Source organism: Micropterus salmoides, unplaced genomic scaffold (assembly GCF_014851395.1).
Source record: "Micropterus salmoides isolate LMB-PRFRI ecotype aquatic unplaced genomic scaffold, ASM1485139v1 Ms_hic_scaffold_2, whole genome shotgun sequence".
In the NCBI taxonomy this organism is placed as follows: domain Eukaryota; kingdom Metazoa; phylum Chordata; class Actinopteri; order Centrarchiformes; family Centrarchidae; genus Micropterus; species Micropterus salmoides.
Genome location: NW_024041150.1, coordinates 39,998,220 through 40,019,273, shown reverse-complemented (window position 1 = coordinate 40,019,273; position 21,054 = coordinate 39,998,220). Strand labels below are relative to the sequence as shown.

General features: G+C 37.8%; 3 protein-coding genes across 3 annotated transcripts; 1 reads left to right on the top strand and 2 right to left on the bottom strand.

The window, feature by feature from the left end:
- Positions 1-9: 9 nt before the first annotated feature.
- On the top strand, positions 10-4,435 carry LOC119911820 (fibrinogen alpha chain). The gene is made up of 6 exons (XM_038730768.1): positions 10-92; positions 527-564; positions 654-757; positions 1,783-1,966; positions 2,068-2,213; positions 2,835-4,435. Exons 4-6 carry the CDS (start codon positions 1,831-1,833, stop codon positions 3,180-3,182), a joined length of 630 nt encoding a protein of 209 aa, XP_038586696.1. The 5' UTR covers positions 10-92; positions 527-564; positions 654-757; positions 1,783-1,830; the 3' UTR covers positions 3,183-4,435.
- fgb (fibrinogen beta chain) lies at positions 4,328-12,443 on the bottom strand. Its single transcript, XM_038730767.1, has 13 exons — positions 12,262-12,443; positions 11,477-11,506; positions 11,264-11,370; positions 10,002-10,104; positions 9,757-9,825; positions 9,377-9,491; positions 8,483-8,589; positions 8,072-8,186; positions 6,787-6,906; positions 6,529-6,651; positions 6,237-6,331; positions 5,601-5,791; positions 4,328-5,054 (listed from the first exon to the last, which is right to left on the bottom strand). Exons 1-13 carry the CDS (start codon positions 12,355-12,357, stop codon positions 4,823-4,825), a joined length of 1,503 nt encoding a protein of 500 aa, XP_038586695.1. The 5' UTR covers positions 12,358-12,443; the 3' UTR covers positions 4,328-4,822.
- LOC119911962 (galactose-specific lectin nattectin-like) lies at positions 12,261-19,121 on the bottom strand. Its single transcript, XM_038730934.1, has 5 exons — positions 18,839-19,121; positions 15,831-15,937; positions 15,546-15,680; positions 15,004-15,109; positions 12,261-14,222 (listed from the first exon to the last, which is right to left on the bottom strand). The coding sequence occupies exons 1-5, from the start codon at positions 19,119-19,121 to the stop codon at positions 14,155-14,157; spliced, it is 699 nt and encodes a 232-aa protein (XP_038586862.1). The 3' UTR covers positions 12,261-14,154.
- Positions 19,122-21,054: the final 1,933 nt, after the last annotated feature.

The following is a 21,054-nucleotide window of genomic DNA, read 5'->3' as shown; positions in this document are numbered from 1 at the left end:
AAACTATAACAAACTATTACCTACAATTTCTATGTACTTTCTGTAGGCCACAATAACACGCTAGGGGATTCAAGGACGAAAGTGAGATGTGGGTATGTGTGGATCCTGTTGCCTTTACAAAACAAACAGCAGCATTCCTGTTTATATTGTGATTTGGTGCATCAAATTTGCAATAATCACCACAACCTAATTGCCACGCATTAAATCAGAGGTCTTCAAGACCCCTACGGGGCCACGGGTCAGAGGCAGAAGCTCACTTTGTCTAGTTGGTAGTCCAGCCTTGTTTTTAGACAATGAGGTGAAATTAGTTGTAGAGTAAGAGGTCAGTGAATTTTCAGCGCAGAACATGACGTGCATTCACATTGGATTTAATTCCAGTATCCTAAATTCAGTTGTTTATGGTGTCTGTGAAGCACCAGAGAATAATGTTAGAAATCCAACAAACTGCAATGTTTTTAATGTACGTCTACTAAAACTGAATACAATGAAACATTTACGCAAGGTCTTTGTCCTGTCTAAACTTCAGGTCGGTTACACAATATAAACACACTTACAACACAACAGGTAAACATATTTTATCTTTGCAATACCATGTCAACATCAAGGTGAACTGTGCCCTGTCCTGTAGTTTTTCTTTTTCTGCTTGTCTGCAGTGTGTACGAGGCTGAAGCAGCAGAATCAAGATGGCCGAAAGCCCACCAGTCAGCAACACTGCAGAGTGAAATCAGGCTTGGCTCTGTGCTCAGATGATGACTGGGTAAGAAACATGCAAACACACACACATAACCTGTTTCCTCGACATGTGGAAGTAATTTCACTTTTTTTTTTCAAGTTACAAGGTATAAAGGTACAAGGTGCAAATTTGTTTATTAGTTCATACAGCACAAGGCTGCTTAATGAAACGAAATTTTTAGTTCCTTCATGCTACACACAACATATAATTAAGTGGTGGTAACATATAAAATAAAATAAAACAATATATACAGTTATTTATATACATATATACATATAGGCCTACATATACATCCCAAACATTTCACAGTACATTTTTTGAATTTGGGGTGAATGTAAACAGCAGCAACCAGATGATAATATGAAAGTTTCATCTTCACAATAAACAGTCTTACATTTGGGAAACAGAGTCCATCTTGAATACGTTTGAACACCAAGCATCAGCGATGCAAAACACAGAGTCCATCTCGTCTCATCTTGTCGGAGTCTTGCGCTGACAGCTCGGAACACGGACCACCTGCCAAGTGCTGGATCTGGCAACAGTCTCTGAATTCTGTTGTTTGGTCAACATGAGTCCCATTTTGTCCAGACCGGCTGTTTAGGAGCATAATTAGGTCCAAGCTGGGCCAGCATGGCTCCTCTCTTGGCTCTCTTTCCTTTCCTCTGAGCGAGCACTGCACCCTCCGTGGCGCCTGGTCCAGTTGTTTGGGCTGGGTGGTTTGTGGTCCGCTGCTCCTTAATCCAAAAAACTCTGTCTTCATCTTCCAATGACTGTATTTATGCCAGAGATAAATTATGTTTTGGCAATACAGCTGGAAAAAACAAATAAAAAATAAAACAAATTACTATGGTTCATCAAGCTACTTTGGGGTTAGATCATGTGGAGTTACAGACAATCACCATTGACTTGTGTCAAGCACTTTGCCTTGCTTCTGGAATCTGGACTGAATTTTAGTTCAAGACAAGAATGTAAAAAGAAAAAAAAAAGGTACTCTTTACCTGGTGCACACTCTCAAATACACTTGTAAACCCTTGCATTGTTCTCCGAAGGCTTCTAAATGCCCCTCTGGCTGCAGACTCGAGGGTTTGATCTCAAAGATGGGGAGAGAGGTGGAGAGGAAACTGAGGAAGGTGTGTAAGACGGCAAAGATGTACGAAGACGCAGCTGAGAAGTCCATGACGGAGATGACACAAATCTACAACGACAACCGGAGAGTAATAGTCAACAGATACAGTAAGTGTGATTACGTTTGGTTTGGTTTCCTGGACAAAATAAAGACAGAATGATTTGAGTAATGCTGTATTATATTTTATTAATACTGTATTCGTGTCCAGCGTCCGAGCTTAAGTTTGTGGACCATGCCGAAGGACTAGCCAGGAACCTCACGTCGCTACAGAAACGATCGTCTTGGCTGTCGCAGCAACTCGGTCAGCTGCGCCACAATGTCCAGAAACAAATGGAGGACTTGTATCAAACAGAGGTGAGGTGTGACGTTGTTTACATCAATACAATACTTTATTTAGAATTTACACATAAGGACGGCAGGGACACATTCTAGAAATAGTCAACTTCATGATCCACCTTTTTTTAGTGTTTTAGTGTTTACTCACTACTACTCACTTTGCTTTTCCTTCAGCTCTCTTTTTCCCCACACACACGTCCACACCTACAGCTCTGATCTCTTTCTACAAACACACTGTGGCCAGATTACTTTAATAGTGGAAAATCAAACCCCAAAACATTATAGTGGCTGGTGCTGAAACAGATCTCAGTCATGACAGCAAAAGTTAGTCACATAATCACTTCCTCTTAAGTGATTGTGCCTATAAAATAAAAGTGTGAATGTCTTTGCAGCAGTACTTTATGCCATGTTCTGAAGGAAATTCAAAGGAGTCTCTGGTTTGCTTGACACAGCTCTGAAAAAGCCGTCAGAAAACGTGAGATCAGATTCCCTGAATGACAAACTCGGGAATTTCCTCTGCCTGGAGATACTGTTCACATCTTATAATATGATACCAGATAACATATCATAATAGCTTTATAAGGTAATAATATGATAATATTGTAGTGCTTGTTGCTGATGTCTTGCTTACGTCAACAGGTGGACATTGATATCAAACTGCGAGCCTGCCATGGGTCCTGCCGGTTGGCGTTACCTTTCAGCATAGATCATTCCAGCTATCAGATGCTTCAAAATGACATGGACCAGATAGACAAGACTCTCAACCAAAGAAAGAAGACCGCTACTCCTCCTAAAAATATCCCTACTATCAATCTGCAGCATATAGATGTAGGCCCGGCACCGTCTGCAGAGTACAAGACCATCCCCATGGTCAAGAGAGAACTGTTGACCCAGTTTGAGGACATTGGACAGAACCAGGTAGTTCTGGAGAAGCTCCTGGAGGCGTCTGCAGATATTGAGGCTCTCGCTCCTACAGAGCTGGAATGAAACGGTTTGACTGAAGAAGGGCTGACAGTTTGCAATGGGAGTAAGTAATGAAGGAAGAGAAGAATAGGTGTTTCTTTTTCATTTCACCAGCACACTGTAACAATATTCAAATAAATATGATATATGTTGTTTTATTTTTGTTTACAGAACATCTCTATAGACAGGCTCTCAAATTGACACACAGTTTCATGCTAAAAGTCAGTTTGTCCTAATGAACGGGTCTTTGGCTGAGGAATCTATGGCTAAATGCAGCAGTTACAATGTTGCAGGTAGTTGCAGGATTTTTTCAACACAGAGCAAAAAGAAACATCTTTAAAAATTAGAAACCACATTTTAAATAAAAATTAAACAGCAACATACTGCATGAATTACAACAATTTATGGGGCCATTACACAAAGTGAATGTCTCACCTTCTATCACTATGTTACAAATTCCCATGTGTTCTGTCTGTAATGTACTGTAATGTTTTAAAGGTATCATTTGAAATGGTGATCTTTTTTTTTTTACCTCTCTTACTTGTCAACCAAACATTAACTTCAGACCAAATTATTTAAAACAGTACTTCAAACAGTCCATTTTTAGATGTTAATTTAATAATATTAGATCTTTTACATACTAACAATGTATTTTTCTGGTTCCGCATGTTGGCAAAAGTTTGTATTACCTCTGAACAATAACTAGACACATTTGAATATCAGCCCCGACTGCAGTGAAAACACAGTTCTGATTTTTTATTTATTTCACTCTTATGTCTTCATAAGAAACAATATACAGAAATAATTACTTTCAGCACACTGTAGTCGTTTTGTTTGTTTAGTAATTGTGTTATTTATATTTGTATAGATTACTTATAAAAATGCATTGTTGCACACAGTTTTGCACAATTCTTTTACTTATGTTAACCCTGATCTTATTTTGCCTATGTTTCTTATCAAATAGTTTCTTTCACAGTATAGTTTCATTTGTATTGACTAGCACTACAGTGGTAAGTCATTAAATTTGCATTTTTCTCTATAATACACGTTTTCTCTTTTATTTTAACAAACTGGAGCAGAAATGATTCTTGTTTAAGCGGGGATGAAAAATTACTGTGTACATTTTTATTTCTGTAGTGCAGTGAACAACAATCAGACCAGGCAGAATGTATGTTCCTCAATGTCTTTATTGAGTAGTGGAGGACAGTTGGCAACAACTCGTCCTTGTAGTACACACACTGAAGACGTCTCATATAACAAGAAAGGACAGATCACAGCACATCCACTCATAACCATTAAACTTTTTTCCTATCTGTAGAAATGACAAGTTTTTCTGACATTAAACAATTTCTTATTCTTCAATATTTAAGTTTAATGAGATTTTTGAAACAGATTTAGGTTCTTCAGTTCTTTTTCACTTTCCCAGCTCACACTAACTCAGTGTTAGCAGTGTGTAAATGTGTTTGTCCATCAGCAATCTACATAAAGGTTACAGCTAAAATAAAGTAAACACTTCAATAGTAATTAACCATCACAAAGAGCTTTGAAGCTTTTCTGGTGGCTCACATTGGCCCCAAACCCTGTTGGGAGACATTGGTGTCTTTTATTTTGGCGGTTTCCTCTATGTGTTATATGTGCGTTGACACTCTCCGACATTTATCCAGTTATTTGGAGGGGAAAAAAGGCCTAATCTTCATGCTGATAGCCTTGAGTGAATACCAGCTCCCCTTCCAGTTCATCCACACCACACCATCGTCTGTGCCATGCCTGGTCATTTTCTTTGTGTAGGCTCCACCTATGTAGTATCGCCCATTGAGATTGGCTGAGTGGCAGCGGTTGTACCACCAGCCGCCCCCGTCCTCCCTGGCACACTGTTTGGAGGGATCACCAGGAGTCCTGGTTTAGGGAAACAGGGACAGAGAAATGATATATGAAAACCCGACAGAGAAAAAATTTGTATGAGCTATTTTTAGATATAGTTCAATGGCCTGGTCACACCAGCATTTAAAATTTGACATTTGACAGCAAAATCAATCTTGAATATGTGTCAACCTATTGTCCCATTAAATACCAAGCTAGATTGCTCAGAGAGCTATTGTGACCGTGCTTGTTGTCACTGACTAGTGACCAGCTGCGCACAAATAATCTTCGGCCTCTAGCTTACTAGAAATTTACATATTACCAACATCAGATACTGTTCTTAAATGGAGAAAGCAACACCAGCTCGTGTAGTGAATGTTTCATTAAGAGTTTGTAGCCTCAATGTTGCTAGGATAGTAACTTTCTTCAAGTTCAATTACGCAGGAGTTTCTGATGACTTAATATAACACGTTTTGTCAGTTTGTTTGGCGGACTTGCTGAGTAAAGGATGTTACAAGATGTTTTAGGATTTTGCCACATGGTTTAACTGTAATCCTGCATACTAACCAACAGGACACCTACCAGTTGTCATTGTCTCTGTCGTAGGTGCTGAACATCATGCCGTTGTGAATGGTCATGGTGCGGTTTTCACCAAAGAGTTCTAAGGATCCTTCCAGAAAAGAGTTGCCAGCGTTCCCGGAGTAACCATTGACCGCCAGCACGTAGTTGGACGTCTCTGATTGGACGGTGAACTGGCGATACTGGGCATGGACCTAAATGACAGCGGAAACCATTTGAGTTTAAGAAAAACTATTTTTGGTAAAAATGTAATGCCGAAAATTGCTGATTACTCATGGTTTTTACTGATTACTAATCAGCAAGCCATAACACTGAATGTTTAACTCTCCACACTGCTTAATTTGTTAATATATAGCAAGACCAGTGTTTTCTTCTTTAAATCAATAAGAAAACCCAGGTTAAAGTTCAAATGTAGTTAACCAGCTTGTCAGAAGAAACAGTGGGATTTGAAGACATGGTTAGAAAATAGTCAAATGTTTCCCATCATCATTTCCTGAAGGCCAAGATGATGTCTTAAATGCCCCAAAGACACTTTACTAATGAATAAGACTAGTTGTAAATCCCTACATTTGAGAACCATAAATCAGAGAATGTTTCAGAAAATCCTTTCTCCTATAAATTTAAGCCACGAGGACTCACCTTGGCTCCTGTCCAGTCCTGCATCTCAATGAGAACCTCTGTGGGGCCCATCTTTGTTACCTGACTAATGCGGTCATTACCCAGCCAATATTCACCTGTCACATGACAAAGGAGAAAGGTACACTGGTCAACCACAAATTGTAGGAATAATGGTGGATATTAATATACAGTTAACTGCCCAAATTACTAAATGCGAAAGTGAGGTGTCTTATAACAAGTTGGTTTCCACCAACCACACCAAGGTTAAGCTCCCTCCAACACAGTCTCTTGTTTCATATTTTAAAAGTCTTACCGGGAATCTCACAGTGACCCTTGCTAGCCTTGAATGCAATGTTGCCAAAACCACGTCTATATTCGTCCCAGCGTCGACCAAAGTCAACACTGCCATCAAGCCTGTTCTGGATGAGAAGCCATCCTGGGAAAATGAAAAAACAGTAACTCTACCAAAGGTCTAAACATCCAAGGTATGACCTAGGTATGAGGTAAGGTAAAGGTAACTTATAAAATTTAAGTTTTATTTTGTAGGTGGCCTAACTTAATTATTTCTCACCTCCATTTTGGGTGGACTGATCACAGAAGACCTTGTATGGAAGGGAGAATGCGTCGGGCTTGATTAGGTACATCTGGGAGACACTTCCACCACGACGGTAGATCTCCTCACATTCCTTACCTGAATCACACAGAAAAACGGTTCAACATATTTTCAAACTTATGTACACTTACATACATATGTATGGTTGCATCATGGATAGACCAATATGTACTGGATACAGAGAATTAATAATTTAAATTGCTGATATATCTGAGATGTTCTTCAGTTCTTGTTTATTGTCTTCTGCCAAAGACAACACAAATAATCTGTGATTAAAGTTCCTTTTGTGTTCTATTCATTGGGGTCAAAAATATATCATATGCTTCATTGATTTGTACTTTGGCTCCTAAAGATCTATGTCAGATGTGTTGAGAAATATTGTGAGCCACCAGGTTCAGGTGTGAAGAAGTTTCAGAGACTGATGAAGACTTAACATAGCATTGTTTATTGAGCCCGGCCGAGGAGATACAGTGCCAGCATACAACATGTGAACACGTCGAATGCCAACACCAAATTTGAAGGATTTGAACATCTTGTGGTCCCTTTTATGTTTCCGTCTTCACCCTAGTGCCTGTAGGTTTCTCTGTTACATCACCTTTCACCTAGAACAACAATCTATCTGATGTTTAGACTCCAGTGCTTCGTCAGATTGGAATCTCTCACTATCCATGAGCTGCACTCTAATCTGTGGAGCCAGTGAGTTCTTGGAAACATTCCTGTAGACACAACCTTGTAAGATTCCCAGAGAACACTGATATTTGCTAGCCTGATGCCTGACCCACTGTCTCTAACTAATCAGTCTATTGTTGTCTTCCTGACAAGGATAAGTACATGTGAGAAATACCTAAAGCTAGAATGTCAGAAAAGACTTATGGGGTCAGCTGAATTACTCTAAGCTAGACCTGTCTTATCTTTCCCTGTTACATCAACAAAGCCCCTTAAGAAATATTCTCAACAAGTTGGTTTGGCTGTTTATTTGTCGGCACAATACTTAAGTCCAGAAAAAGGTAACTATCCTCTAGACCTCCATGTATTTGGTATTGATATTCATGATCCACAAATCTTAACATTTTAGTGACCCCCTGAACTTCGCTTTGGCACCACCATCAGATCAAAATGTCTAATGTCTAATCTATCACACACATCTAACATTTCACACATCGTTTGAATTTTAATGACTCTATCACCTTTCCTCTAGCTGCACCTTTGAGACAAACGTTAGCCCTACTGTAAGGTAACTTACCAGACACCACTGGTATGGGGCATTTTGTCTTGCATGGTTCCTTGCACTCCTCCTTCTGGGCCTGGATGGCCTTCTCCAGCTTCTGGATCTTCAACCTGATCTTGTCCAGGACCCCCTGCAGCCACATGGCACAATACACATTAGGGGTTTGTAATTCTTAAGTTTGGATACGCCAGATTATGGGACCTGTTGATCCTTATCAAGTGATGCCTTTTGTTTTGTCTGTAAATTGTATACATTTATTTTGTTTTGCTTTTTCTGTGATAGAGTTACACTTTTCCATGCTTGATGCTTTATTTACAAAATGAAAATTTTGAAAATTTTTGTATAATAATTATTAGCAGGTTCTGACACCATGAAATAGACTGACAAAATGTTCCCTCTGCTTGACTTGTGTCAGCTCTTATTTACCTGTAGCACTCTGATGTTGGAAGGGAAGACAGTGTCCACCGTCTCCTTGATGTAGGCATGTTGTTCCTCCACTCGATCAGTGTAATCCGTCACCACCCTGCTGTTGTCTGAGAGGAGGACGAGAGGGAAAGAAACAGTTAAAGTGCAAAATAATTCAATGTTATTTTATTTTAATTATAGACGTGTGTGCATCAGAAGCTTCACTTAACAGGGTTTCCCATTAAGACCTCTTGTCTTTGGCAATAGAACCACTTTTTGTAGCACTTAAAACAACAGGCCCCATCTTTAGGATTAGACATCATATTGTGATGACAATTGTAATATACAGTACTTTATTATCATTATAGATACCCTGTTTGTTTTCTTCTATCTGGCTTGTGCCATGTTTAAATTAGTATTATTTATGGGGTGGCGATGGTGCAATGGATAAGACGCCTGCCTTTGGTGTAAGACACCCAGGTTCAATCCCCCACTGTCACATATCCACCATTGTGTCCCTGAGCAAGACACTTAACCCCTTGTTGCTCCAGAGGCGTGCAACCTCTGACATGTATAGCAATTGTAAGTCGCTTTGGATAAAAGCGTCAGCTAAATAAATGTAATGTTTTCCCTTATTTTAAGGGGAAAGACAAAAGGAAAGGGAAGAATCTAGTCGGAAAAGGAGCTTTCACTTAACATGGATTTTGTGTTTGTGAGTTTCACCTTCCCAAAACTATATATATATATAAATATTAGTTCAGGTGTCCTGATTTCACTGTTTAAATTGAAATGGCACTTATTTGGGCTACCAGATCCATTTTGCACGTTAAAAAAGAAACGAGTTACCAACATCATCTTGTTGATCAGACCATCAAGATGTATTTTTCATGCCAAAAGTCATCAAGTTTTTCTCACCAGTGACAATTCTCTGCCTCTCCCTCAGAGAGTTATGAATGTTGTTGACATAGTTGTAGACGTTGTTGGAGGCTCGGGACAAATCATCCACCTGAGGCTTGAGTTCATTAATGCTCTGTGAGAAATAAATGCAAAAATATATAAATAAAAGCTCAATCATTCCCAATATCTTCTCAATGACAGTATAGCAACAAGGTAAGTAATGAACTCTATGAATTTAAATGTTTGCTATAATAGCAATTTTAACAAATAAATATTGGTTTAAACTAATTTCTTCTCTTGTTTTTCTCAAAAAATGTTTCTGGTAATAAACAACAAAAGAAAAGAACACTGAAAACACAAATGAGCTCAAAGTAATTCAGTAAATAGGTTTCATTTACGATCTTGACGTTCCTCTCTTGCTTCAGCAGTGCGGTCTTCAGCTCGCAGCCAGTGGGACACAAAACACCCTGGTGAATGAGAATATCTCTGTTTAGCTGTCTGTGGTTCAGAGACTAAAACTACAATTTTTATTATAGCAAAATTCAAGGCTGTTGAGCATGCAGAAATTAACTGAAACAATTGGTCTCCTGAGCTAAAACATCAGGTTGGGTCCTTTGGTGACTGTATGCTGCTGTCTTCCTACCATCTCCTCTGAGGCATGTGTGCATCCTCCAGCTTCAGGCTGCTCTTCCTTCTCCTGCAACTGTGCTCTTCCGACTGGAGCTGGGGTGGGACGGCCACGATACCTGGACGAAAAGCAAGGGACACTTCACTAACATGTCAGACACACTGAGAAACACTCTTCGTTTTCCCCATCATTTTTCCCCATTCTAGCGGTATGGTTGTTCCACTACTGTCCGAACTGAAATACGTCAATAACTACTGGAGGGATTGCACAAAAATTTTGTACAGACATTCATCAAGGATGAAGCATACTGGCTTTGATAATGGCCTGACATTTCAGCTAGCACCACCATGAGGTTGGGTTTTGGGATTTTGAAGGAAATGTATCAACAAGTATTGGACAGATTGCCATAAAACTCTGTCCACACATTCATGAACCCCTCAGGATGAATTGTAATAACTTTGGTCAACTCTTAAAGCTGGGGTAGGCAATTGTTTTTTTTGTAATATCAATAAATCAAATGCTATGGCACAAAAATTAAATAAATCCACTATATGTGGCTGTTGTTGAACTGCAATTAGCATGGCCAATCACTGGCTGCCTATCTGCCTATCTGCCTACCTGTGTACTCTCTGCCCGTGCACTCATTCCGCATGGGAATGTGTTTTGGAGAAGTGGTATTGGAGGGAGGCCCGAAGGGTGGAGGTGCAATTTTTTTCACCTAGCTAACTTTTCATCTAGAGTCATCTACAAGACAACATTTGTACTTTGACCAACACTTACATTTTTGACCAAATACCTACAAAACTGTAATTCCCATCTGCCTCAGCTGTACTTTTTTATTAATTAGCTAATTAGAAAATGTTGCTAACAGGCTAAATTAAGATGGTGAATATGGTAAACACTACACCTGCTATAAATGAGCAGTTTTGCTTTGTCATTGTGAGTATTTTGTCATGCTTACATGGCATTTTACTCAGAGTACAGGGTCATAGAGCTGTTAGTGTGGCTATAGTCTTGTTCCAATGAGAGTTGAAGGTACTGTTGACTTGTTTGTTTTCAGTGGTGGAAAGTAACCATTTACTCAAGTACTGTACTTAAGTACAATTTTAAGTAATTTTACATTATACTTCTACTCCACTACATTTCATTGTAATGGAGTATTCTTACTCCATTGCGGCAAGATCTCTAAATACCACAATGGTGGTTTCATTAGAATACAATTTGTCTTAAACTTTATTTCTTTATTATCTTTTTAATGAATCTGCGTGGAAATGTACCTGCTGCCACCACTGATAGGAGGCGGGGCATAGCGGTTAGGGTTGTAGGTGTCCCTGGCCTTTTCTAGTGGACGGTGACCACGAGCATCTATAGTCTCTGGTAGGGCCTGCCGTGGGAAAAAAGTGATGAAATGAAGGAAATAATAACAAAATATCAAAATTGTTAAAAATAAAATTCATGATATAACTCAATTTTTACAAGCATTTACATACTGTCCCATTAGCTGACGGGCTCTTGTTGTCCTGTGGAAGACATTAGCAAACTGTTAGTGAATAGTGAATAAATTTGAATATTAAATTATTTTTTCCTGTCAAACTTGCAATTGTAACTGTTGTTTAAAAGCATGTATCGAGGACGCTCTGAGTCCATGTAGTTTTTTGTGCTGTAGATGACACAGCTGTATCTCATTCCAAATGTATTATTACTGCACATGTAATTTGAATCATGAATCCCATACTATTGTGTATATCTGTGAATTATCATGTGACCTGTCTGTGACTTTTCAAAAATGTAAAAAAGCCTTTTTTTTATTACAATACGCTTAATTCATTTTATCAGACATCATTTTGTAAAACAATACAACATTGTGATCACAATGTTAGAGATCATTTACATAAATATATAATCTGTAATATTATATAATAATTTACCCTAATAGTGATCAGTATTACAACTAAAGAAGGCTGTCTCTAACATTACAATGAAGATACACTTTAAATCTGCTAGCACACAAGAGTCTGATATTTGAAGTTAAAGCTGGTTAAATGTATTTTGACCTGTGTCGTTAATTTATTGAACCCGTGATTTTCCTTTAGGAGTCTTTAAATTTTTAGGAAATAAATGGTATCTGACGGTATGTCTGTTCTCTGACACTATATAATGTTACTCTACTGTATTTACGTTTCATTGATATTCAGAATGACATAAATGATATCTTTAGAAACTTTGGGATCTTCACCATAATTTTATTCAAGTGAACACACTTAAACACACTCACCGAGTCGTCGTCATCGTCGTCGTCGTCGTCAAATTCCAGATTACCCTGGGCCCATACGACGTACACACACAGATACAGCACAAGCAGCGTCCTCATTGTCCACTAATAAAGTTACTCTTCTCAAATTCTCGGCAGCCACCGTCCACAGTGTGCCTTCACTACTCTTTCTGTTCCTGAAATCTCTTCCTGACCAGGTATTTATCTGTCTCTGTGTGAGTGGGCGTCCTCCCCCACTTTTATTGATCTGCTAAAATTGTTCAATAGCTGCTGGGACAGTTTACCCAACCTGAATCACTGCTGTACACAGTCAATCTGGAGTTTGTGAAGGAACAAAAGGGCAAAAGGACTGAAGAGTTTACTGATAAATGAGAATTGGTTGAGCATATGTGTAAGCAGTTTCCAGTTTTAACATTTTTTTTTCATTTTGAGATGGTTTAACAAACCCAGTGGTTGCAGAATAGCTTCAAACCTTTTTTCTGGTTTATAACAGTTGATTATTGAAACATTTTAATCGGTTATTTCTTAACAGGGATTCAGCATACTGACGACATGTCTTCAATGGGTTTATGAAGTAGTTAGCTAACACTAACCTTAATAGTCAGACCATATATACTGAATCTCACAGGTGAAGAGGTTCTTAAAATACCAAGTCACTACAATTATCTATAGTTTATTATTGACAAAGTGATTGTAAGTATGATGGCATCATTTGGAGATTTTGAACACTTTGTTTTGCTTAATTTATTATTTTCCCTTAAAGATATTGTTTAAAGCAGGTACATTCACACACTAGAGAAATATTTAGCATTGAGGCCATTGGTGTCGGGAAATTAGGACGATTGAGCAAGTGATTGTTTGTTTGAGGCCAAAAGGGTGCATGGTGCTGCATTAGGAAATCATCAGCCTTAACGCACAAACACAAACTTTTACTACTCTATTAGTGACTCTATTAGACAATATTTATTATTATATATTTATATTTACTTTCTGAACTCTTACCCCAATATACATATCATATATATGATATATATATAATATATATATATATAACTAAGTTAAAGGCTGTAGGCAAGAAATTAAACTTTAATCCCATCTAGGTTGTCAACAGTACCGTGTCCCCACAAAGTGGGTGTGTGAACATCAAAGTGTTCCCCTTATCTGATTGATAGAGAATTGTGTCCCCCACAATGACAGTGTGTGGACAGAAATCATCTTACTTTTAAATCTGTTTTCCCCTTGTTATTATCTCGTTTATATGTATATACTCTCTTACAGATAGCCAGGTGTCAGGGTGAAATTTTAGTTTTAACTAAATTAATGGAGGGAAGGAAATAATTATGTTAAACTTGTGTGTTTAGTATACTTATTTACATAGTAACTTTGCATTGGTACAACAAAAAAAAGGTCCATTGTTGAATTGACACACATAAATCTGGAGGAAGAATATTTTTACACATATGTAGAAATTTAAAATTCCCTTATTTTGTGACACAAACCTTCACTCTTTCACTGTTAAGTGTTGTGCAATATTTCATTGAAGCAATAAATAAAAAAAAAATCACATTTTCTAATGCATAGTTTTATTGATATATGCTTACCCAGATATGACACAAGTGGCACAAGGCCAACAGTGAATTCAGATGGATGGATCTGGACTGAATCAGTGCAGTTGGATTAGCCAGACCAGAACCATATCTTGGGTTGACACAGTTTGCAAACAAAACTTATTTCAAAAAGCGACATGTGTATCACATCCATTAATGAAAGACAAGGACAGAAAACAAGGACAAGAACAGATTTTGGAGAGAAAACATTACTCCAACTGTTGGATCCAACATGTGGACCCTGTCAGTTGCGTCCATGTCAGATGGTTTTTGATTGGTGGGTCTGAGTTCAGATCCTCTTGGCACAAACAAATGGAAGTGTATCATTGCATGACTCAGGTTCCCACTTCAAATCTTCTGCAATGCAAAAAATTGAGACAAACACTTGACAATAAGGGTTTTGAGATACAAAAAAATGTGGACTGTAGCTGGTCCTTATATCAGATTCAATACAGGTAGGTATTCCAATATTCTGACTGAATAACTATTTTGACATGGCACTGCTTTTTCGTTGGCAGTTTTTTTGTGAGGTGAGGACTTGATTTTTAGTGACTGACATGCAGTAGTTCACTGCTCTGATGACACTGAAGCCTGAGTATTAGCCACCATACAGTTAGCATAAATTAAACAGGTTAACCAAGAATTTCTGGGTGTTAGTTGTATAGATTAGTTAGTTGTATATAGGACAGAGCAGGCTTGGATTATAGCTAATCTTTAGTCGCTAACAGGTAAAGCAAGTATCTTGCAGGTTGTGACTACTAATGCTGTGTGATATCAGGTCTGCTGAGTCAGTGAACTCTTGTCCTTTCTTAAAACATACTTTTATAGGAGAGCCTTTCCGGATTTTATTTGACTCTATTTGACTTATTTTATATTTGTCTTAAACGGGTATTTTAGTCTTTTCAATGTTTTCTTGCTTTTATAATGTATTGTTTTTTATATTATTGTCTTTTGTGTATTATTGTCTTTACACTTGTTAAAGCACTTTGTAAGTTGTTTTTGAAAAGTGGTCTACAAATAAAGATTATTATCATTATATATTCACCTCTATTAGAACAGAATGAGCTAATTGAGAAGTTTCATTTGCATTTTTTTCAATGGTACTTTAGTATGAACACTTGGAGTTAGTTTTTGTTACCTTCATAATTCATCTTCAGACAGTGCTCATTTTCCTCCTTTTCATCCTCCTCGGCCCAGTTCTCATAGTTAAATTTGGAGCCATCACTCCACATCCAAAAAGCATCCTATGAATAGAAATACACAAACATTCATGCATACATTACTAATTAGTAGATTTATTTAGCTTATTCATTTTGATAACTCAGATTTATACTTGGGTATATAAGGTGCATTGCTTCATTTTGTTTGAGTAGCTAACTGCACCCACAAATTACATTTTTATTTTGTAGTTTTGTAGTGACAAAAACAACAACTTTATTTACAGGGAAACTCACTGTTCAAAATATGTTTGTGTAAAAGACAATTTAAAAAAAAACAAATAAAATAATAATTCTAAAATATCAATGTTGATATCAGGCCAACCCATTTTAATCGGGTTCTAGCAGAAAGTTCAGTTGGGAGAAAATGTTGGTATTTGGGTATATTAGAAAATACAGTAACAGAATCTAGAAATGTACAGGGTTAGGAAATAAAATCGACTAAACCAAAACATTTCCATACAGGTATGGCATCAAAGCCACCGATCCAGGTTTCAGGGAACTCGTGGGAGTCTCCTCTGGTCAAAGCCTGGACGAAGTGATTCTCCTCAGCGCTGTGGATTGATGCCAGGTTGGCGTCTTCAAACAGACAGTAACTCTGTTGATAGAAAGAAAAGAAAGAATATGAGCAGCTAGTTCATGTCATTAGCTCTGTCACACTATCATTATGTGAAATGCACATTGCAGCCTCTAGTGGACGCTAGGGTGCTTAACAGTTGTACATTTCCCTCCATCAGTCTCCTCTTACCTCGGCTTCAGGCCATGTCTTCTCGCTGTCGATGAAGATGAAACACTGTTTGCCAAACCGGGTCCAGCCCTTGGGACAGTAGAATTCATCGTCTAGACAAAAAATATTGTAAAAATTTTAGTGACCTGCAAGTCGGGCTGCGCAATTAATCATTTAATGACTTAATTCACTATTTGGACTATGTGTGAACATTTTGTTTGCCTAATTGTATTTCCTTATGTTGATTAAAAGGGTTGTACATTTGAAGCAACTTCTATTTATAATGTAGCCTTGTTAATGTTTGATTACAGCATTTAATAAATTATTTGTAAAAATTTAACAATTCCTGTTCCCTACTGGTACAAAACATTGGTGCAATAACTCATTTATCTTATATACAGGTGCTGGTCATATAATTAGAATATCATCAAAAAATTGATTTATTTCAGTAATTCCATTCAAAAAGTGAAACTTGTATAATGTATACATTCATTCCACACGGACTGATATATTTCAAGTGTTCATTCCTTTTAATTTTGATGATTATAACTGACAACTAATGAAAACCCCCAAATCAGTATCTCAGAAAATTAGAATATTGTGAAAAGGTTCAATATTGAAAACACCTGGTGCCACACTCTAATCAGCTAATTAACTCAAAACACCTGCAAAGGCCTTTAAATGGTCTCTCAGTCTAGTTCTGTAGGCTACACAATCATGTGGAAGACTGCTGACTTGACAGCTGTCCAAAAGACGACCATTGACACCTTGCACAAGGAGGGCAAGACACAAAAGGTCATTGCTAAAGAGGCTGGCTGTTCACAGAGCTCTGTGTCCAAGCACATTAATAGAGAGGATAAGGGAAGGAAAAGATGTGGTAGATAAAAATTTACAAGCAATTGGGATAACCGCACCCTGGAGAGGATTGTGAAACAAAACCCATTCAAAAATGTGGGGGAGATTCACAAAGAGTGGACTGCAGCTGGAGTCAGTGCTTCAAGAACCACCACGCACAGATGTATGCAAGACATGGGTTTCAGCTGTCGCATTCCTTGTGTCAAGCCACTCTTGAACAAGACACAGTGTCAGAAGCGTCTCACCTGGGCTAAATACAAAAAGGACTGGACTGCTGCTGAGTGGTCCAAAGTTATGTTCTCTGATGAAAGTAAATTTTGCATTTCCTTTGGAAATCATTTATAATAAACTGGAATAAACATTTGAAATACATAAGTCTGTGTGTAATGAATGAATATAATATCCAAGTTTCACTTTTTGAATGGAATTACTGAAATAAATCAACTTTTTCATGATATTCTAATTATATGACCAGCACCTGTATACAGATGGGGGATGAAAGAAAAGAAAAACCTAATGAAACAAACTAAATGGTTTCGTTTTATTACAAGTAAAAGTCTGGCATCATTTATTATTAATACTGATGCGTCAAGCTGTAAGCAACATAATGTTGTAGCTGGTTAAAGTGGAGCTTAATACTTTATATCCTGTTGGACAGTTGAATCTATAATAATGAATTTTTTATAGCCTGCTCATGTAATAGCTTGATATTTAAGTAACTACTAACTAAATCTGTTAATAAATAGATACATAGAGTAGAAGCCCCATTATTATTTTGACAGCTTGCGGTGTATGAAAAGTGTTATGTGCTTTACCAGCTTCCCTTGCTTAGCTTATTATTATTAGCACTGCCATGTCAGAAAGGGCTATGACCGGAGCGTGCACACACATATACGTCACAAGCAGAGCCAGTCCCGACTTCCTGGGGCCCTAAGCAAAATTCTGCTATAGGGCTGCTATGGGCCCCTCTTACCTGACTCATGAGCCATGTAAACAATTGCCATTTAATCTGGCTCCACTAGGTTTACTTAATATATTAATACATTTTCAAAATTAATACTATTTATACTATGACTTGACTAAATATGTGATGCTTTTTTACTGAGAGATGTGCATCCACATTGTCCCACTAATCAACAGCTTAATAATCAATAGTCAATGTGAATCCAATGCTTTCTATCTTGCATTTGTGCAGAGTTGTAACTAAACCTTGACTGAGAGACAGATAATCACTGTCTTGTTTTAAAATGATGTGTGCCTATCACATCTGTGTAAAGACTGGAGTGGTCCTCACAGAGGTTGCTGCTCGAATTTGCGAGTTTCATTTCGTGCAAACACACATGAACGTATATTCACTCATGATGCGGTTGTCTTTTCTGTGCTGCAGTTTATAATTCCCGTATCCCATGTTTTCAAACGTATAAATAGTTGTATTTCACTCTAACATTGTTCAGGTACGCAAGTCTGGCAAGCAACCAAGACGCAGACAGAAAAGAGATGCACTGCTCAGCTGGGTTGGCAAGACAGACTAGAGAGAGATTCACACATTAACCCAATATTACTGTTATTTGCTCTCATCAGACTTTGAGAGAACACATGTTTATCTGACTGCTGGTCATTGAGGGTTTGTTTCTCTTCTCCTGCCCAGAAGGATAGTCCCTCTTCATCCTCTCATCAATGTTGGAAACATTGACACTCGCTATAACCTTTGACACGTTTTTGCTATCTTTCACAACATTAACCACGTGTCCTTTCACAATGTTAACCAGTAGTTTTATTTTGAAAGGGTAACGGGGGGGGTTGCATATTGATAACTTGACTGGATATTGCAGATGTATTGTTGCTAACTTGCCTGCGGAGCCGTATAAATCCAAAAACATTGCAAAAAGGGTACCAGGGCGTAAAAAAGTGACGCAAAGGGGTCTTGACCATTTTACTGGGGCACAGCACACATAAATACAGATGCACGTGTCACAGTAACATGGGCCTAGCGATGTTTATAAAGTATAGTATTTGTCTCTAAAATATGCATAATTAAAAAGACAAAACGGAAACACTCAATTAAAGTACCTCAAAATTGTAAATGTACTCAGTTACATTAACTGCACCACAAATTTAATCTTCATGTCAAAACTACAGCATCTAAATGTGACACACACATTATCATCACTCACCACAGTCAACAGGTGTGCTCCCTGGTGGTGTCTTCGTGTCTGGTATCTCCTCTCCGGTGAAGACATTGACGCACCAGCAGTACCCAGTCGACCCTGAGCACTGCTGCGGGAGAAAATTCCCGTCGTCGTTGCACTGTGGGACAAACTCTCCAATGTGGCTGTCTTGGCTATGCTCCCTCACATGCTCGCAGAGGCCATCGTCCTTGCTGCCGTTGAACAGGTGGTTGGCTCGGCTCAGGCTCAGAAGGGTGCAGAATGTGAGAAATACACTGAGCGACTTCATGGTGATGATGATGGAGATGAAGTGGGAGTGTGGCTTATCAAAACAAATGAGCAAAGATTAATCACACTTTAATTAAATAAAGTAATGACTACAATAATTTTCAGGGAACAATCCCAAGTAGACTCACTTGTTTCAGGATCAGCAGGTGTGTTGAGGATGTCTCTGCTGCCTGTCCGCCTTAAATCCTCATCACTGACCTTTTCTCCTGCGTCATTATTCCATTTCCCACGGCTGCACCTCTAATTTTACACTAACAATGGCCCTTTTCATAAGAGTGACCCAGCAGAGCTGCAGAGGTGGATATTGCTTTCTCTTTACCTTATTTATTTACTGTATATCAGCAGAGAAGCCCTTGTGTATAGACTTGTTCTCTTTCTGGCTATTGTAATCATGATGAGTTTTATGTTACATAATTTCTTTATCTGCCTTTTCATTTAATTGTTCAGTGTCTCATGTATCTTTGCTTCCCAGACGATCATGTCTGCTTATACTTTCTAAAGCTGCTCTAACTTTCCGACCTTGTATTGTGCAAATCTGGGTTACAGACAATTTTTGCACATAAAACACTGAGACCACTTTGAACTGGCTGGATTATATATCATCCAGCACATACAACACAAAATGAATCTCTTACTTTTTTCTGTCTCGTCCAGATATCACTCTTAACCTAATAAGTAGCCTGTTTCCCACACTGCCCACTGGTTATCAATTAATTAAGTATGACAACCAGTGAATAACTGATTAAACCTTGTACAAAAAATCTGAATTATGTCTTTAAGGAAAAAACATATTTAGGTCACAACAAAAGTCAACAGCCCTCTTGCTAACCCAGGGCTGTAGTCCAGTATCCTCTGTGACTTTTTTGTATGAAGAAAGAAATATTATATTACCGTGTGTTTTGAATGTCCTTGCTCAAGACAGTTATATCATCTCATTGTTATAAATACATAAAACATAAATGTCAGGACAGAATGTCTTGACATTTATGTTTTATGTCACTCTCATAGCAATCAGATAACCAGCTGATCCCAGAGCTGTGGGGAGAACTGATCTAATTAGGTCAATGTTTTTTATTACTAAAATTAAGTGTTTCTGCCAGCTTGATTATATTATACAGTCAGATGTTTGCTAAAAATGCAGGTGCAAGGTGATCACAAGCAGGCTGCATAAAATGTTTAAAATGTGATACTTTTAGACACATTTGATGTATGTGATGGATGATAATATATGGAGATTTATCTAAAAATCATGTGTGTAAACAGACAATCAGTGCATAAATGTGTAATCTGTGTAAAATAAAAAAAACCTTCCACAAATAAAACAACAAATTTAAACAAAATAGAAAATGTGCAAATTCCATCCATTGTTTTATTCTAAATTACACATTTAAACACGGATTGTAAATCTGTTCAAACAAATAATATTTTGATGTGTCATGGTCTATGTTTTATTAGACATTAGATTTTCTTTTTGAACCTACAGTTACGGGTAACCTCAAACCAGAAGGTACAAACAGAAAATAATGTCTTGGAATGTCTCTGCAATAATGATTCAGTGTTAGCACTTATAACAAGTAGGAAATATAAAAATGAGTAAAAGATCTCAATACTTCTTCCACCACTATTCTTGGACGACACTACATTTTTGCAACATAGTTGTCACCTCATCTCAACCGAGGTTACTTTGCAGTGTTTTTGTTGTGTTGGTAGCAGGTTTTGTTCAGGTTTTTACAGTTTTTCACTAATTTAATTAAATGTTCAGATACATTGCTGCACAATAATTTCTTAACTTCATTATGCTCAAAATAAAACTAGTGGTTAACGTTGAGAAATGGCATGTGGTTAACATGAAATGTCGCAGTTTAGTTAGGCTATGGCACCAAAACGCATGGTTAGGTTTAGGAAAAAGGTCATGTAAGGTTAAGTAACGTTAC

Excerpts from the sequence above, each read along its gene's own strand:
- fgb (XM_038730767.1), bottom strand. The coding sequence starts at position 12,357 with ATGAGGACGCTGCTTGTGCTGTATCTGTGTGTGTACGTCGTATGGGCC. Across the intron at positions 8,187-8,482 it reads CCAACATCAGAGTGCTACAG|GGGGTCCTGGACAAGATCAG; the intron begins GTAAATAAGAGC and ends ATGTGGCTGCAG. Across the intron at positions 5,055-5,600 it reads GACAGAGACAATGACAACTG|GACTCCTGGTGATCCCTCCA; the intron begins GTAGGTGTCCTG and ends TCCCTAAACCAG.
- LOC119911820 (XM_038730768.1), top strand. The coding sequence starts at position 1,831 with ATGGGGAGAGAGGTGGAGAGGAAACTGAGGAAGGTGTGTAAGACGGCA. Across the intron at positions 1,967-2,067 it reads AGTAATAGTCAACAGATACA|CGTCCGAGCTTAAGTTTGTG; the intron begins GTAAGTGTGATT and ends ATTCGTGTCCAG. Across the intron at positions 2,214-2,834 it reads AGGACTTGTATCAAACAGAG|GTGGACATTGATATCAAACT; the intron begins GTGAGGTGTGAC and ends TTACGTCAACAG.
- LOC119911962 (XM_038730934.1), bottom strand. The coding sequence starts at position 19,121 with ATGAAGTCGCTCAGTGTATTTCTCACATTCTGCACCCTTCTGAGCCTG. Across the intron at positions 15,110-15,545 it reads GTGGCTTTGATGCCATACCT|GATGCTTTTTGGATGTGGAG; the intron begins GTATGGAAATGT and ends TTCTATTCATAG. Across the intron at positions 14,223-15,003 it reads TCTGAAGATGAATTATGAAG|AAGATTTGAAGTGGGAACCT; the intron begins GTAACAAAAACT and ends TTTGCATTGCAG.